The sequence below is a fragment of the Bos indicus x Bos taurus genome, chromosome 6 (assembly GCF_003369695.1).
Source record: "Bos indicus x Bos taurus breed Angus x Brahman F1 hybrid chromosome 6, Bos_hybrid_MaternalHap_v2.0, whole genome shotgun sequence".
NCBI classification, from domain to species: domain Eukaryota; kingdom Metazoa; phylum Chordata; class Mammalia; order Artiodactyla; family Bovidae; genus Bos; species Bos indicus x Bos taurus.
The window spans coordinates 115,219,958-115,237,194 of NC_040081.1; the positions used below are offsets into that span (position 1 = coordinate 115,219,958).

A 17,237-nucleotide genomic window follows, 5' to 3' on the forward strand; every position below is an offset into this window, starting at 1 on the left:
GGGCTGTGTCTGTAAGGACACAGGAGCTGCCTGCCAACCCTTGTGGCCCTGGGGCTGCAGCCTTGCACAGAAGGCTGCCTCCCTGCCCGCCCCAGTGCCCCAGGGTCCTGGCTCCCCTCGTGGCCCAGGGCACGTGGCGGAGGCCTTGGAGCTATAAATGGCCCCAGAACTCACATCGGAGTCTGTCCCTGAGGTCACGAGCCACAGAAGTGACCACGAGAGATCTGAGGATCAATCGGCCAGACTGGGCATGTGCAAGATGAGACAGAGGGTGACCAATTCAGACCTCCCCAGCGGAGGCTGGTGGGAGTCGAGTGATCTGTGGAGCTGTAGGCAGTGTTGGGGCCAGAGCGCCCCAACGGGCGGAGGGGACTGGGGACGGCCTCAGCAGATAAGCCTGCGTCCTCTCCGCTGTCCCCCCAGGATTGTTCCCGTAGGTGTCCGCCAGGTGGGCGACTCCACAGATGTCAGGCCCTGGTGGGTGTCGGGGCCACGAATGGGGCTGGCTTCTCGCTGTGTAGCCGGCCGGCTATACAGCCTCAAGGTTCCACCTCATGTAAACTTGCACTGCTGTCGCTGCTATTTCGCTGGGCGCCGCTGGGTGCCCAGGTACTGCTGCCGAGTTCTGTGCGGAGGGGGAGCGGCCCCAGCTCCGGGTTCCGTGTCACCCTGCATCCCCACCTCGGCCCGTCCCGGGCTTCTGCACCCCGTTGCAGGCCTTGCCCTGGAAAAGGTTAGTACAAGGCAGAATGCCCGCCTCAGCCCTGCCTCCTCGGGCCGAGGGGGAGCCTAAGAAGCTGGTGGTGATAGCAGCTGTGACCGCCTGGCCAGGCGCTAGAGAGGGCTGCTCTGAGAGCCAAACGCTCGGCCGCTTCCCCAGCCACCTCAGCGCCGCCGCCACGCCTCAGCCGCGCCTGCTCCTCGGGGAAAGCGGACTGGTACTCAAGGGGAACAGCTGTACGCCGGGCAAAGGGACTGCCGTGAGGCTTATTTGAAGTTCGTGTCGTCTACAGGGGAGTGCATTAGTGTTGAGCGGACAGGACGGGGTGGCCTGTCCTGGTCGGCTCGACCACACACGCCTGCATTTCAAGAGTCGGAGGGGAAGCGGGAGGTGCAGGCAGGCCCTCCGGCTGCCAGGGGAGCCCAAGCCAGGTCCGCAGGCGCCATGCGGGCAGCTGCCCCTCCCCGGTGACCCCGGGCAGGCGGGGCGCCGGGCAGTCCCGCCTCCACGCCTCACCGTCCCCGCCGCGGCCCGAGTGCGGGCGAGCCCGCGCCCCCGCGCCGACTGCGCGTATCCGCAGCTGTATTTCGGCCGCAGGCCTCTGGCCGGGGCGGACGGCGCGAGGAGGGTCCGGTCAGGATGGACCCCGCCCTCCGGACGGGTCACCCAAAGCCCTGGGGTCCTCAGCGGGCGGGTCGTCCCTCGGGCGCTGAATCTAGGGGCAAATGGGGCTGCGTCTGTCAGGCGCCCCCGATCTGATCAGTTCCCGCCAGGACGCCAGCCCTGGCTGGAGCCGGTGACGCCAGGCCCAGTAGCCGGAAGAGGGGGCGCGGCGGCCCGCCCACTTCCGGATTATGAAACCACGCCCACTTCCGAGCGGGGAACCACGCCGGCTTCCGGGTGGGCGGGGCGGGGTCTGCGCGCCCGCCCCTCCCGGCGGTCCTCTGCGCGTCTGTCCGTCCGTCCGTCCGTCTGTCCATCCGTCCACCCCTTGGTCTGTGCTGCGCGCGGCCGCGGCAGGGGCGGGGTGGGCGGGGGTCGTTCTCCGGCTCGCCAGGCTGCCCCTTGCTTCCGCCTGGGCCTGGGTTTCCCCGACCGCTCCTCCCGGGGCCGTGGGGCGGGGGCCGGGAGGTGCCGGGGCCACGATGCCCCGCCCGGCCCCCCTCGGTCGGCCTCCCGGGCTGGCCGTTTCTTTGCGTAACTCCCCCACAGCTTGCGTTTCCTGCTGCCCAGGGTCGGGGGCAGGGCGCACAGAACGACAGCCGGTAACGGGGCAGGCAGATCCTTCAGGGGCGCTCTGGCAGTGAGTGGGTTGGGGACACTTCGCGGGCGGAGGGATCCTCTCCTCCCGAGGTGGGTGGGCGTCAGTCCGGGTAACCGGACGTGCCTTCGTGCACCGTGCCCTCGTGCAGACCTGCCACACGCTCAGCCGGGCCTGATCGGAGCCGCTCCCATCATGGGCTGTGGAGCCGGCGGGAGCTGCACGCCGCGCCCGCCCATCCGCCAGCAGCAGGCACCAGAAACCCGCGTGGTCGCTGTGGTCTTCCTCGGCCTCTTGCTGGACCTCCTGGCCTTCACCCTGCTGCTGCCCCTACTTCCCGGGCTGCTGGAGAGCCACGGCCGTGCCCACGTGAGCCCCTCCCCGCCAGCCCCACTGCCCCTGCACCCCGCCATGGCTGCTCCTGGCTCCCAGCCCCTCAGAGACGCCCGAGTTCGCCACGCCTCCTTGTCCCCAGGACCCCCTCTACGGCTCCTGGCAGCGCGGGGTGGACTGGTTTGCAGCAGCCATCGGGATGCCAGCGGAGAAGAGGTACAACAGCGTCCTGTTCGGAGGTAGGGTCCCGAGCTGGGCCGGGGCCTCCCCCACACCTTGGTTCTCACCTTCTCGCTCTGGGGCATGGTCCGCCCCCTCTCCCCGCGGAGCGTCCACTTCCCTTGGGGCCCCCCCGGGCCGAGTGGTGACCGTGAGCTCTGTCTCTTCCAGGTCTGATCGGCTCCGTTTTCTCCCTCCTGCAGTTCCTCTCCGCACCGCTCACTGGGGCCCTGTCTGACTGCCTGGGGAGGCGCCCGGGGATGCTGCTGTCCCTGGTACGCGTGTCCACCTGGCAGCCCTCTGGGAGGCAGCTGTGGGCCCTCCGTGGCCCCTCACTGGCCCTCACTGCTCCCTGGGGGAGGTGTTTGGGGGGAGCGGGGCTTCTGGAGCTAAGCCAGGGTGTGGCAGAGCTGCTCCTGCCAAGGGGTCACTGGGCATACAAGTGGCCTTTGGCTGCTGCAGAACAGGGCAGGGTCCCAGGAGTACTGTTTCAGCCTGCCAGCCCCACTGTGGGCCCCTCCTGGCCTCAAGTGACGGCACCTGCCCTGGGGTAGGCAGGTGTGGCCACCTCGTACGCCGTGTGGGCTGCCTCGAAGAGCTTTGCGGCCTTCCTGGCCTCCAGGGTGATAGGCGGCATCAGCAAGGGGAACGTTAGCCTCTGCACCGCCATTGTTGCCGACCTGGGCTCACCGTCTGCCCGCAGCAAGGGCATGGTGAGTGGCCCTGGGGCTTAGGGGTGGGGGTCTCTGGGGCTCATGTCTCCCTGCTCGCTCAGGCACCCTCTTTTCCCCAGGCAGTCATCGGGGTGGCCTTTTCTCTGGGCTTCACTCTGGGCCCCACACTGGGAGCCTTCCTGCCCTCGGAGACAGTGCCCTGGCTGGCCCTGCTCTTCGCCGTCTCCGACTTGCTGTTCATCTGGTGCTTCTTGCCAGAGACGCTGCCCCCAGAGAAGCGGGTAAGATGGGAGCCAGACAGCGCCCGGGCTGAGAGAGGTGGGGATGCCCATCATGTGTCCCAGCTCCAGGTGCTGCGAGGCCAGGCTGCGCCCTCCTGGTGTCCAGATGCTCTTGAGAGCACAGCGCCTCCTGGGACCCCGTGGTCCCCAGACCCCCCGGCCTTGCTGGGGCCCTGCAAGGTGCAGGGGCCGAGCAGGTTCGTCAGGCCCACCCCCAGACCCCCTAGCAGGCCCTCAGTGCTGTCCCCCGCAGGCGCCCTCCGTCACCCTGGGGTTCCGGGCCGCCGCGGACCTGCTCAGCCCCCTGGCCCTGCTCCGCTTCTCCGCCGTGGCGCGGGGCCCAGACCCGCCCACTGGAGTCAGTAAGGAGCCGGCCCTGGGGGGGTGGGGCTGGGGGGGTCCCTCAGGCCGCCTTGGGGGCTGCATGCGCGTCAGGGCCACTGCCCCTCCTCACCGCCCCCCAGGGCTTGGCAGCCTGCGCGGCCTGGGCCTGGTCTACTTCCTCTACCTCTTCCTGTTCTCCGGCCTGGAGTTCACGCTCAGCTTCCTGGTGCACCAGCGTTTCCGGTTCAGCAGGTGGGATGCCCCGCACCCCGGTGGGTCCCCATCTCGGCACACGCATGCCCCGGGCCCCGTCCAGAGTCCTGAGACGGACTGCGCAGCTCCCAGAGGACGGGGACCGAGGTCACCCCGGCTGCCTGGCCGTGTGAGGGCAGCACCGGCAGGGCAGGGGTGCTGACGGCTCACCCCTTGCAGGGTAGAACAGGGGAAGATGTTTTTCTTCATCGGTCTCACCATGGCCACCATCCAGGGCGCCTACGCCCGGCGGATCCGCCCTGGCAGGGAAATCGCGGCTGTGAAGCAGGTATGGAGTTCCCCGGGGCTGGGGGCAGGCGGTGCCCACGCTCTGCGGAGGCAACAGGGGCTCTCAGACGGGCTGTACCGCCCACAGGCCATCTTGCTGCTCATCCCCGCTTCCCTCTTCGTCGGCTGGGGACACACGCTGCCCATCCTGGGCTTGGGGCTGCTCCTCTACTCCTGGGGTGAGTGGGCCGGCGGGGCGGGGGCGGGGCCTGTGGGGTGGCGAGGGCGGGGCCTGTGGGCGTGAGGGCCGGGGGCGGGGCCGGCGGGTGAGGGCGGGGCCTTCGGGCGTGAGGACCGGGCGGGGCGGGGCCTGGCCCCTCCCCCCACATCCTCTGGCCTCTCCCCCGACTGACCAGCGTCTCCCTGGTGTCCTCCCAGCCGCAGCCGTCGTGGTCCCCTGCCTGTCCTCCGTGGTCGCCGGCTATGGTGAGAGGCCCTGCCCTGGCGCGAGGCCAGCCCCTGGGAGGCGGTCTGAGGGCCCCTGACGGCTGTCCCCTGTCGCCCACAGGCTCGCCCGGGCAGAAGGGCACGGTCATGGGCACGCTGCGGAGCTTGGGCGCCCTGGCCAGGGCCGTGGGGCCCGTGGTGGCCGCCTCAGGTGAGGCCGTGGTACGGCACTCGGGGCATGCTGGAGGCCCGGCCAGACCGGGGCTGGGGGTGTTGCTGGGCGAGCTGGAGGGGGCAGGTGGGCCCGGGGCACCGTCACCTCCCCCGTTGTCTCCACAGCGTACTGGCTGGCCGGTGCCCGTGTCTGTTACACCGTGTGCGCGGCGCTCTTCCTGCTCCCCTTCTCCATCCTGCGGACCCTGAGCCCCCCGGCGCGGACACTCAAGGCCGAGTAGCTGGGCCGCCCGCCTGCGATGATGTGAGGATGGGGGGCTGCGCGGTAAGTGGGGGCCTGGGCCAGGACAGCTTCCCACTGCCCGCCTGATCCCCTCCAGCCCCCTCACCCCCGCCCCCGGGGTCCGGGGCTTGCAGCTCTAGGGTGCAAGATACTCCAGCACGGACCTGCCTGTCAGGATCAGATTCTAAAACCTTCCAGACTTTCTTGTCTTCTGTTCTCAGTGACACAGGGCCTCAGCCCGGCCTCAGCATGACAAAGCAGCTGTTACAGACCAAGTGCCTTCCTGCAGCGCACATCCCGTCCCCCCACCTCCCCCAGGCACCAGGGGCAGCAACTGGAGTGACAGCTGTTCCAGCTGCACTGACCACAGGGTGCCAGGCTCTGCCCGGTGGTTTCCCGTCTGCCCTGGGGTGGGGGTGGGGAGGCCGCCTGACGCCCCTCCCCTCTCCCAGGGCCCTGGCCCGAAGCCCCCAACACTGCCCTCTGGGGAAGAAGAGGAAGACACCTGGGGCAGGGTGCTTCTCAGACTGTGTCCCCCATGGTACAAAGTGACAAACTCTGCTGGATCAAGAGATAAGTGCTCACTGTGGAATCTTTGGAACATTAAACTTCTGAAGTCCTATTTTAAAGGAGCGAACAAAAGGAATTTAGATGCAAGACTGCTTCCCAAGGTTAGACAAGGAAACTGCGTAAAGAATTTTATTTGTGAGTAAAACATGTTACAATGAAGAAAGGCCGTAGGACCTGTCCTCCCAAGCCTGTGTCTGTATATGCAACTAAACTTCATGTTGAGATACAAAGAGTTAAAATAAACTACAAAAATGAAATTAAAGTCATTGCATATGTGGGGTGAGAGGAAGAGAGGGCAGGAGGAGCCTGTGGTTAACTGAGTGCAGGGTGAGGGTGGGGAGCTCGACCACCACCAGGACAAGACAACACAGAGAGCAGCTTGCCAGGAAGCTCTAAGCGGAGGTCAGTGCCATGCAGGCGGCCTCAGGTCCCCTCACCCCAGGGGCCTGTCGGGACAGGCTGGCTCTGGAGCTCCTGGGACAGCCCACTGTCGAGGAGACCCCGGCCACCCCAAGTTCCAGCCAAGCAGCCCCCAGCTCTGCTCCACGGATGCGGCGCTGGAGGGCGGGAGGGGCCTTGGGGTGACTGCAGGACGTCAGTGGACCTCTGGGGCCTACCCCCACCCTAAGCTGCCCTCTAACCAAGGGAATGAGCCTCCCAGCCAAGCTGAGCTCAGGTGCAGACCCGCCTCAGTGCCAGGCCCTCCCCAGGACAGAGAGCAGAAGCAGAGTGCTGCCCGTGCATGGCGTCGGGGCTGCGGGAGCTGCAGGTCCGCAGGACCACCCCCCAGAGGCGCCATCCCTATGACGACGGGTTCAGGACGCTTCAGGGGGGAAGCGAGGCCCCTGGTCTGGTTCTGGCTGAGGGGACCGGGGACCAGCACCAGCTGCGCCATGAGCTACTGGGGCGCCGGCTCAGCCCTGACCCTCTCCAAGGCCATCCCAGGGGCCTGGGCTGTTGGGGCGCTTTCACAGGACTGAGGCTGTGTATCTGAACAAGGATCACCGAGCAGGCAACACCAGCAGAAAGCTATGGGTCTGATTCAGTCACCTGAGACCTGGGGGTGAAGGGGAGCCTAGCAGAGATGGGGCGCGGGTTACTTCACGAGAGGAGAGCAGGCGGGGTCAAGGCCAGAGTGGGCAGGTCTGCCCCCGTCCAGCCGGGACCCTGACTCGGCTCCCGGGGGACAGTGTCCTTGAGGAGCTACAAGAGGGGCCGAGGTGCTGACCCCTGCAGGGCAGGGCTGGCTCCGAGGTGGATGTGGAGGCCGCGTCTGGCCCAGAACCCGAGGCTGCGGGCCAGGCCGCTGCACACACGCGAGGTTAGCACCGGTCTACGTGGGGGTTGGTCACACCGAGGGAGGCGCTGGCTACACGGGGGCGGGGCGGGGGCGGGCCTCTGCATTCCATTACACGGGACGGGGGCGCGGCGCGGCGTGTGCAGGAAGGGCCTTCAGGAGTCGCTCCTCTTCTTGCTCTTCTTCAGGAAGGAAGGGGTGCGGAATTTCTTCTTTTTTTTGGATGGGGACTTGCCCGGAGACCCATCACTGCCAGCGTCCTCGGCTGCTGGGGAGGCAGCCTCCTCAGCCACCTGGGCTGGGGCTGGCTCGGGGCTGGCCACCGGGGGGGACCTGGAGGGGGACCCGGAGGGGCTTGGAGGGCCCCCAGCTTCACCCAGCCCCTCCTCCTCCTCCTCCTCCTCCTTCTCCAACGTCGGGAAGCCGAGTGCTTCTGAAGGCTCATCGGGGGACAGGTCGGGCAGAGTCGGCTTGAAGGTGGCAGCGTCACTGTCGTCTGCAGACGGAGGCTCCCGCGGCAGGTCTGGTGGGGGGGCGGGAGAGACACGGTTACAGAGCCACCGCCCGGCTCTCCGGGCCTCCCAAGGGCCCTGCACAGACGCTGCCCTGGAAGTGACTCTAGAGCAGAGTAAGGAGCTCTCACCAAGGTCTACTTTACTCCAAGGCTGGATGCAGCCCACAGTGTGAGACGTGGGCTCGGTCTCACGGTGATTTTAGCTCCTTCTCACGGACAGCGGGCTGACAAAACCAGCCTCAGTCCCGGGGCTCAGTCCCCAGGCGTGGACAGAGTGACGAAAGCCCGTGGAAACAGTCTCAGGACTGCAATGTTCTGCCTTAAACACTTGAACCATTAGAGGACGAGCATTAGTGGTCCTGAGTTTACGCCTAAGCGTGCATCCATGACACGTGGTCCCCCAAGGACAGCACTAAGCCGTGGCAGTCCACGGAGAACCCGAGTGAGCACTAAGCCGTGGCAGTCCACGGAGAACCCGAGTGAGCACTAAGCCGTGGCAGTCCACGGAGAACCCGAGTGAGCACTAAGCCGTGGCAGTCCACGGAGAACCCGAGTGAACACTAAACCATGGCAGTCCACGGAGAACCCCAAGTGAACTCCCAGACTGGCGTCAACATCACCACCAAAGGCCACTGTAGGCTAGAGAATTCAAAAACAGATGAACTCCGAAAAAAAAAAAGAGAAAAGGGGGGAAAAAAAGAGAGATGAACTCTAACGTAAAGGACAGGCAAAAAATTCAAGCCATTTTAAGAAGCTGAACATGGAAAAGTGAAAGTGACGTGTCCGTCACTCGGTCGTGTCCGTCTCTTTGTGACCCCACGGGCTGCAGCCCACCAGGCTCCTCCATCGATGGGATTCTCCAGGCAAGAGCGCTGGAGTGGGTCGCCATTTCCTCCTGCAGGGGTCTTCCTGACCCAAAGATCAAACCTAGGTTTCCTATACCGCAGGCAGATTCTTTACCAAATGAGCCCCCAGGGAAGCCCCTCAACATGGAAACAAACGTAAGCCAAACGGCACTGACTTTAGAGAAACAGTCTGAGGCCTGCTTTCTACACGGGCCCCAGGGGAAACCAGTTTCATGGATTTTTTAAACATAGTCTACAAAGTTACAAGCCACTGGGAGGTTAGGCAACACTGGCAATCTAGCCAAACCTCAGGAGGTGACAGGGAGCAGAGGAGCAGGAGGAGTGCGGGCAAGGGCGGCTCCGGGAGGCTGGCGTGCCCCTCCCCTCCGCCAGCCCCTCACCCCGGGTCTTAGGAGAGCGAACCGCGTGGCTCAGCTGCACACGAGGCACTGGGGATCCGCTCGTGGAAACAGAGGCTCCTGCGGGTGCGCGGGGTGACTTTTACCGCTGGACCAAATGCCACGTTAAACAAGAGCAGTGATGTCTCCCTCCCACCCCCTCAGATTTAAGCTTAAGCACCCAGCTTAAGCAAAGATCAAAATACATGCAACCCCCATGCAAAATCCCAGCCTGTCTGAGTCTACTCTAGACTCAAGTCTGGTCTGACAGAGCAGAGCTCTCCACTGAGCAGCACCAGTCTCGAAGGTGAATAGGACAATGTGGTCCCTTGGGACTTCTGAGGCCCAGAGTGGTCTGAGCAGCCCCACCTGGGATCGCAGGACTCCAGGACAGGCTGCCCACCACACAGCTCAGGTGACCCAGCCCTTTCCAGGAGGGTCACTACCCACAGTGCAAGGACAGGGAATGGGGGGGCGGGGCGTGGGGGGGGGGCTCTTTTTATTTTGAATCAACAGAAAACAAAACTTAACAAGCAACAAAGAAGCAGAATGAGGCAAAGCACAGGGAATTCCGATTACCAGCAGAGGGCCAGGCGGCAGGCGGTACTTACTATGGTAACAGGTACTCTTTAGCACATCCACCTCCTGCTTGTCACGCAGCCACAGGAAGAGAAAAGCACAGGTAGAGAGTCTACGCATCAGTCACAGCCACTGGGTTACGGACAGAGGGCGGGGGGGGTGGGGCCAAGGCCCGGACAGGCAGGGGAAGCACCACGCACACGATGGAGGACACACACGGAGGCCATGGGCCCCAGACAGAGGCAGGCGGTCTGGGAGACCACCGGGGCCCGGCACTCTCCATGGGCTCTTCGTACGGCCAGAGAGTGCGATCCAGGGGCCTGGACATGACGGAGGACGCTTCCGGGGCAACCCAAGCACAGGAGGGTGGAGGAAATGTGCAAGCAGTGGGCAACACTGACGTCACGGACGCAGGCAGGCTCTGTCCCCGACCACGCGCACCGCACTTATGGGTCTGCGCCGCCTGCAGTTCTCAGCGCAGAGCTGGCACGGCACAGAGGCGTGGGCGCGCAGAGCCAGCGACGCACTGGCCCCATGCAAACGCATGCTGGCCACTGGTGTCAGCTCAGCTCCTGCCACACTCAGCTGCTCTTCTTCCACAAAGTCAGGACACTTGCCCCCTCCCAGTGAGGGCGCCCTGGGCAACCATGTACCCTCCCCCCGAGGGGTGGCCTCAGGCCCACCCCCAGCCAGCGCTCACCTTCCTCCAGCTTGACAGGGGTGCTGGGGGGCGTGTGCGGCTCCGGAGGGCTCTTCTCTTTCTCTTCTCTTGCCTGGTCCAGATTCTCTGCAGATGCACAAACCACGGGGACAGCGTGTGAAGAGCTGTGAACCCCAGGGCCTCCCCGTCACCCTCCTCCAAGGCAGCCAGGCTGGCCTGCCCTGCCCATGGGGCCGCCTCCAGGAGGGCACAGGCCGGAGCCTGGAAGACAAGAGCTCGCAGCCACTGTCCTCAGCTTTTCCCAGTCGCTGTCTGAAAGAGGATGAAGGAAGCCCACGAGGACTGGAGTGTGGACCTGCATCTCAGGATCACCAGAGCTGCCTCTGTGCTGTGCTGACCAGGGACCCCTGGCCGGTCCCCCGGTGAGGAGCCCCCTCCCCACATCCTCAGCATCCCACTGCTGAGGAAGAGCCCAAGGTCCCAAGCACCCACACCCTACCTGCCACTTCAAGGGACACTCCATGAGCACAATCTTGGTTTTAATCTTTTATTTAGAGCATTTTCTACCAATACTTTAAACCTGGCAGCTGTAGGGACTGCCCTGGTGGTCCAGTGGCTAAGACTCCACACTCTCAATGCAGGGGCCCAGGTTTGATCCCTAGTCAGGGAGCTAGATCCCGCATCCCACACGAAGCCTGGTGAAAAAGTGAAAGTGTTAAGTCGCTCAGTCGCGTCCGACTCTGCGACCCCATGGACTGTAGCTTGCCAGGCTCTGACCATGGAATTCTCCCAGCAAGAACACTGGAGTGGGTTGCCAGGCCCTTTCTCCAGGGGATCTTCCAACCCAGGGATCAAGCCCAGGTCTCCCACACTGCAGGCAGACTCTGAGCCACCAAAGAAGCCCCACTAAGACTGGCACAGTGAAATAAAATAGGTATTAAATAAATAAAATAGATAAGAAATACATAAAACAGACATTAAAGAGGAATAAACTCGGCACTTGTAATGCGTATTTTTTTTCCTAAAGTAAAATGCTCTAAAACCCAGAGAAAAAAATCACAGGAACTAGGATCCAGAAAATTCCAAGTCTACCTCTCATTTAGGAAAAACTGTATACCACTGTTACCCTAGTTCCTAGAATCTCCCGTCTCACTGTCACTTTTCACGTTAATAGCTTAGGGCTAGTAAGTGCCGTATTCCCTACACCTCCTAAACCTACAGCTCCCTTCCTGAAGCCAGGTGTCTACGCACAGAGGCCGGCACATCTCCTGCCGGAGGACACAAATTCCTTCCACCAGGAAAAGAGGCCAGAGGCTTTCTTCCCTGTACCTGAAGTGCTCACCCTTGACACAGATGCCTGAGTCTCACCTGCAGCACGCGCTACCGCCTCCCGCCACGCCAAGGGCTGGCAGCAGTGCTGGGCAGGGGTCTCCTGGCAGGGCCCCTGGCTGCCACTCCCATGCTGACAGGTCTGTGAGCACACAGCATGCTCACAGCTGTCCCCACACACATCCACCCACTCACTCCCTCTAACATCCCTCCTGACAGAGCCTTCACGTGCGGAGAAAGCTCTCATGCCTTGTGGTTAAACTAAAAGAAAAAAAAAATCCGGGTTTCCCAGACACCGGGAGGGGCCAGAGGGCAGACACACGGCTCTGTGCACAGGAGCTGGGATTAGGCTACAGGACCGGGGGCTCAGGCCCACACACGAGCTCTCCTTCTCAGTCCGTATCAGGGCTGTGGCTCTCACAGAGCTTCCTGCAGGCCGCCTGCACTGCCCAGGAGGCAGTCAGAATCAGCGCTGTGACCCGAAGATCAGGCTCCCCCTGCATCTATGTGTACGGAGTCTTAACTTGAACGCACACAGAACAGAAAGCGACAGGCACCGAGGACTTAACAAGCTGAAAGGCAATTCCACAGCAGCCTTTTTCACAACTCAAATGTCAACAGCAGCCACAGATGCATATGCAGCTGACCTAAAACAAGACTAAAAAGAAAAATTAAGTTGGGGGAAATCAGAGAAAGTGTTTGAAGCAGAAATGGCTCCCAGGACGGTCCCTATCGACCCTGGAGGGTCACCGCGGGACGTCCCCTCCAGGAGGGAGCAGTGTGCACACTGAGGCCAGAAAGGGCGGCACGAGCCTCCTGGAGGGGACGTCCTGCCCCAGGGGCTGCATGGCAACCGACCCAGGGCACTCTGGGAGAGCGGTTCAGACTCCTGAGCCTTCGTGTCAGACACAGTGGAAGGCCGGTTTCTCTCCTGGCCATCACGATGCCTGAGTCTGCTTTTAAAAACCTGAAGTGTGAAAAAAGCTGCTCCAGGAGGCTCTGGCTCTCAGAGCTGTTTACTTTCCTCTGTTGCAAAGTAGTCCCAACATGTTTTACAAAACCATGTCCTCCTAGCCTGTGAGCTGCCAACAGGAAGACAGCCCCAGCCTGGGCCCCCTCTGCAGGGTGGGGAAAGAGGCCACGCGAGGCCCTGGGCCTGTGACCATGCCCGGCCAGGGAGCGCTCGGGGCTTAGAGAAAACCCTGGGCCGTGACTGTGGCTGAGATGAAGGTGGGGAGACTGGGTGCCGGGGTGTGGGTCAGCCCTAGGCGGGCCTCTGCCGCACCCGGCCTTGTTCTGGGGAACAGGTGTCTCTGCTCTAACCAGTGAGAAAAGACCCAGCTCTCAGGGTTACTGTGAGCTAACAGTCCTGAAACACAGGAACGCACAGCACTCACAGGGCCTGCCACAACCTAACTGCTCAAAAACGACTGGAGTGTGAATGAGACCAGACGGTTCAGAGAAGGCCCCTCCTCGGGGAACTGTTGACAATGAAGTACTACATACATCAAAGGCGGAATGCATCTTAAAAGTAATACTCAGACTGGTCTGCCCACCAGCTATCCCAGGTTAATTGATGCATTCTTCTTTGGCCGTCCTGAGCCCTCAACACAGACGGCTATCCAGCTAGGAGACGGAGCACTGGCCGGCACGGCCCGGAACCTGGACGGGAGAGGGCCTGCCAGGGCTCCCGAGGCCACAGAGGCCACCGGACTCCTTCCCTCCCTTCTCGCCCACAAGAGGCTTCACAGCAGCACTGACAAGCAGGGCTCTTTTCAGGCCCTGCCTCGTGCTGGTGCGGTGCTCAGACCAGCGGGGGTTCCCCCGACCGCGTCTGACTGCAGGCAGGACCTCTCTCACGCGAGGACTCCGGGCCCTCCCGACCAGACCAATTAGAGCCGTGATTACCCTTGACGTCCTCCAGGACTAGCCCGGGGGAGGTCAGGACGCGAACCTGAAGTCCCCTCAGGACAAGGCGCCCGCAGGGACAGCGCCTCCTCACCTTCCGGGCCCTTCTGCTTGCGCGCCACCTCCCTGCGGTACTCCTCCAGCTCGCGGTCGGTGAGCGTGGTGAAGGGGTTGGGGCCGGTGGTGCTCACGATGACGTGGGGCTGGTATTCCTTCTCGATGATGGCCTTGGAAGCCGTCACTAGCTCACCCTGCAGACAGAAAGGGACAGACGGTCTGCAGGGACCCCCAGGCTCTCCCTCCTCCCAGGCGGGGCGGTGGCGGCGGACAGACAGACGACAGGGGACACAGCATCCTGAGGGGCGCCTGAGGCTCAGGTGGGGCAGCAGCCTGCAGCGTAGAGGAGAAGCAGGACTTTGATGCTACAGACTGAAGGTGCCGAGAGAGCGGATCCTAAGGAAGCCTCCAGACTTCAGGTGCAAACGCACCAAGGTGCAGCCGGAGCGTGGAGGGCGCCCCGGGGGCCAGGTGCTCAGACAGGGATGCAGAAGGGTTTCTCCAGCCCATCACCCTCCTCCCCGCTGGACACCGTTCCCCACAGCACTCGGGCAGGTGTGCTCAGAAACGAGCGTCTGCTCTAAGAGCACAGACAAGCTCTGCTCCTTCGTACGTCTGCTGAGTAACTAAAGCCTGGAACTTGTTTCCAGACACGAAGAGATGACAACGTAACACACAACACCAGTACTTGTCTGAGGAACCTGGAAAACTGTAAGAACTTACACAAAGGAAGAAGGAAAGCTTAAGCACAGTGAAGCCCACGGCGGCCCCGGCTGGAAGGAGGCCGGGCGGACAGGCCCCACGGGCAGCAGCAGGCAGGCCGCCCCCAGGGACGTGGGCGGCAGGCGGGCCGCCCCACAGCCTGCCTGCTTGGCCCCACATGCTCTGCAGCTCATGTCCGAGAGAGGCAGGCAGAACCCAAACACGTCCGGTGACTTAACAATAACTTTGGAAACAAGTGAAGACAGGAGGAGCTGCACTTGTTCAGACGTCAGGCCCAGCCTGGCAGCACTCTCCTCAGGGGCGACACCGCAGGCAGAGGGCATGCGAGCGCCGGGCACAAGGGACAGTCAGGCCAGCCCACGACTTTCAGCTCACCAGCCAACCGCTGCCCTGGGAACCTGGGCTGAGGGTCACTGTCCAGCGACATGGACCCAGAAGGGGAGAAGGACTGGGAGCCCACAGCCTGTGCTCAAAGAGCCTCCAGATTCGAGATCAGCTGCCTAGATGGGGGTGGGGGGCTCCTCCTGAGCAGGCCTGACCCCGGGGTAGTCCTGGCTTTTCACCCAGAAGGAGCCTCACCTCCCAGACAGTGATGGGGTCATCGTCTGCCCTGAGTCAGCTCTGTGCCCTGAGACAAGTCCCTTCTTGTCTACTCTCCCTGAGAGGGGCCTGCAGCCTGACCGAGGCTGAGACAGGCTGAGCCCTGACGTCCTCGAAACTGCAGCAGCTAGGGAGTGGCATCTGCATCCTGGTATCACTGCCAGTGAGATGAGTGAGAGTCAAGCTCTCAGAGGAACACTCACATTCATTTAACCTTATGTTCACAATGAGTAAAGGAATAAAATATCAAGAATCAAGCCTGGTTACGCCCTGCGGTCAAGCAAGGCCCTTTCTCCGGGACACCTGGTCCTCCAGGTGCAGCACGGCTGGGTCCTGCTCCACGGGCAGGAAGCTCCCTCTTCCAAACTCCTCAGCTGAGGGCTGAGCTGCCTTCCGGAAGCTCTGACCAGACCCGGGGATAGGGGACCCTGTTACTCCAGAGGGAGGGGACGCAGAGAGCCCCAGGCCTGCTGCTGGGCAACAGGGTTGAGGAACTGGGATGTGGAAGGGCTGCTCCCTGCAGCAGCCCCGAGAGGTTCTCACCCCTCCATCCTGGGAGGCACCACGCGCCCAGCAGTGACGTCTGCACCTGACCGATGGGGTCTGGGTCGGGGGACAGTTCCAGCTCCAGAACTGTGCAAACCTGGCCCAGTGCCCTGACCTGAGCACAGGTTTTCACCAGTGAAACCTGTTCAGATCTGAGTTCACATTCCAGGTGCTGGGCCACACACACGGTCAACACCAAGTTCCCGAGCGAGTGCACCGGGCGGGCTGCAGGCGCCTCACGTCTCCGGCGCGCAGCGGGGCTGCTTGTGCACGTGGGCACAGGGAGCCTTGTGTTGCACAAGCCAGACGGCATTCAGCAGACGCACACCCCCTGGCCTCTAACAACTCAACTCATGACAAAACCCAGAGGGGAGGGCTGGCCCACCCAGCACTGGAGCCAAGTGTGCCTGCAGTCGGGCTCCGCGGTCCCGAGTGTCGGGTGTGGCTGGGACCCGCTGCCCTGCTCACCAGGGTGTCAAAGACATTGGCGCCGTGAAAATGAAGTACACTGGGTGGGAAGAAGACCAGGGTGCAAACGTGAGCACCAGGAGAGGACGGTGGAGGAGAAGCAGAACACACACCTGCCGCCGGGAGCGGCGTCCTCGGCCACCCGCCCTGAGGCCGCACTCACGGGTGAGTGTCTGCCACTGAGGCGGGGACTCCGGAGCAGCCAGGAACCTCCTCTCACAGACTTTCAGCTTCCCAGCCAGGCATCCAACTCTTGACGAAGCAGCCACAGGGCACTGTGACGCACTTCCAAGTCTGGGAGCACCACTGGGCACAGCGAGAGCCAGACTACACCCGGACGAGCGGCTGGCCACGAGCGTCCTCTAACACGGCTCACAGGTGCACCCCCAGACAGCCCTCCCAGGGCACAAACAGAAGCCACCAAGCACAAAACAATGCCAGAGAGACAGCACAGCAATGACTGCCAGCTGGCTTGAGCCCACGAAGCCAGAGATTCGGGTTTTTATGGTTAAGCGTCCTGGGCTCATGGACTCAACACACTTTGATGTATCTGAGAGAAAAAATTATGAACTAGTAAGATCACAACAGCTTATGGCCCAGATGAGCAACATGAAAAACAGCTGAGAGGGATAAAAAGATAACTGTTCTTCCTCGCCGGGAGAAGTTCCTCCAAGTAACTGGTCCTTCATTCTAAGGACAAGGAAAACTGGGACCCGTGGAATCAACGTGCAAACATGCAGAAGGATTTCATCAGCAGACGAAGTAGTGCAAATCTGATTTCTCTGGCAACTGGAACACTAATAAATATCTGCATCTCATTAGAGATGTATTAATTGAAAAAGGCCCTGAAAACTCCCTTTGCACACAGGGTACACACAAGTCAGCGGTGTCTGTCCTTAACACCAGCAGCCTTGAGTGCGCACAGGCAGTTTCCTTCCACCTGGGCAGGTCATACAGGATACATTCCCCACTGACTCTACGTACCACATACACAGAGAAATTACAATTTGGGATTTCAAATTTTGCTAAGTCCTTTTCCCCCTTGCAACATTCAAAACAATTATCTAGGGTTTTTTGGTTTTGCTTTGTTTTAGGTAAAAATACTGATGGCTTAGATGGTAAAGGGCCTGCCTGCAATGTGGCAGACCCAGGTTCGACCCCTGGGTTGGAAGATACCCTGGACAAGGAAATGGCAACCCATGCCAGTATTCTTGCCTGGAGAACTCCATGGACCGAGAAGTCTGGTGGGTTATGGTCTATGGGGTCACAAAGAGTCGGACGCGACTGACACTTTCATTTTCACATTTCATCAACAAGGGTTGGCAAAGACTGTCTTGTTTTATTTACCATTCCTCTGAAATGACATTTTTCAATCATACAGCCTTTGACTGCCATGTTCATTACATTCGGATCACAGCTGAGCAAGCCGAGAGGGGAGGTCTCTCGGGAGAGCCGCCACACTGCTCGTGGTCGACCCATGAGCCTTCTGCAGCTGGCACCTTGTAATGTAGGCAAAGTCCTAAAATATGCACCAACCAAAGTCAC

General features: G+C 61.9%; 2 protein-coding genes across 28 annotated transcripts in view; one reads left to right on the forward strand and one right to left on the reverse strand.

Moving 5' to 3' along the window:
* Window positions 1-1,617: 1,617 nt before the first annotated feature.
* Window positions 1,618-6,024, forward strand: MFSD10 (major facilitator superfamily domain containing 10). 14 transcript variants are annotated; one of them, XM_027545223.1, is made up of 14 exons: window positions 1,626-1,715; window positions 2,134-2,351; window positions 2,458-2,554; window positions 2,706-2,809; window positions 3,089-3,247; window positions 3,328-3,489; window positions 3,743-3,851; window positions 3,954-4,065; window positions 4,246-4,354; window positions 4,442-4,532; window positions 4,732-4,779; window positions 4,862-4,951; window positions 5,080-5,239; window positions 5,419-6,024. In XM_027545223.1, exons 2-13 carry the CDS (start codon window positions 2,178-2,180, stop codon window positions 5,193-5,195), a joined length of 1,371 nt encoding a protein of 456 aa, XP_027401024.1. In that variant the 5' UTR covers window positions 1,626-1,715; window positions 2,134-2,177; the 3' UTR covers window positions 5,196-5,239; window positions 5,419-6,024. The 14 variants fall into 14 exon arrangements, with proteins under 14 accessions (XP_027401027.1, XP_027401024.1, XP_027401012.1 ...); XM_027545211.1 differs by having other exon boundaries at window positions 1,630-1,715; window positions 4,710-4,779; window positions 5,396-6,024; XM_027545213.1 differs by lacking the exon at window positions 1,626-1,715 and adding an exon at window positions 1,743-2,028 and having other exon boundaries at window positions 4,710-4,779; window positions 5,396-6,024.
* Window positions 5,870-17,237, reverse strand: part of ADD1 (adducin 1) — a 91,134-nt gene continuing 79,766 nt past the window's right edge. For 4 of the 14 annotated variants that reach the window (XM_027545192.1, XM_027545187.1, XM_027545190.1 and 1 more), the window contains 4 exons: window positions 13,393-13,549; window positions 10,101-10,187; window positions 9,433-9,466; window positions 5,879-7,587 (listed from right to left, as the gene is read on the reverse strand). In XM_027545192.1, the coding sequence (XP_027400993.1) occupies window position 7,587; window positions 9,433-9,466; window positions 10,101-10,187; window positions 13,393-13,549 (279 nt within the window). In that variant the 3' untranslated portion in view covers window positions 5,879-7,586. Of the gene's footprint in view, window positions 7,588-9,431; window positions 9,467-10,100; window positions 10,188-13,392; window positions 13,550-17,237 lie in introns of those variants that run through there. The other 10 variants (XM_027545185.1, XM_027545186.1, XM_027545184.1 and 7 more) reach the window with 4 other exon arrangements.

Coding starts and splice junctions, on each gene's coding strand:
- MFSD10 (XM_027545211.1), top strand. CDS start 2,178: ATGGGCTGTGGAGCCGGCGGGAGCTGCACGCCGCGCCCGCCCATCCGC. Junction 3,248..3,327: donor CTGCCCGCAGCAAGGGCATG/GTGAGTGGCCCT, acceptor TCTTTTCCCCAG/GCAGTCATCGGGGTGGCCTT. Junction 4,355..4,441: donor AAATCGCGGCTGTGAAGCAG/GTATGGAGTTCC, acceptor TACCGCCCACAG/GCCATCTTGCTGCTCATCCC.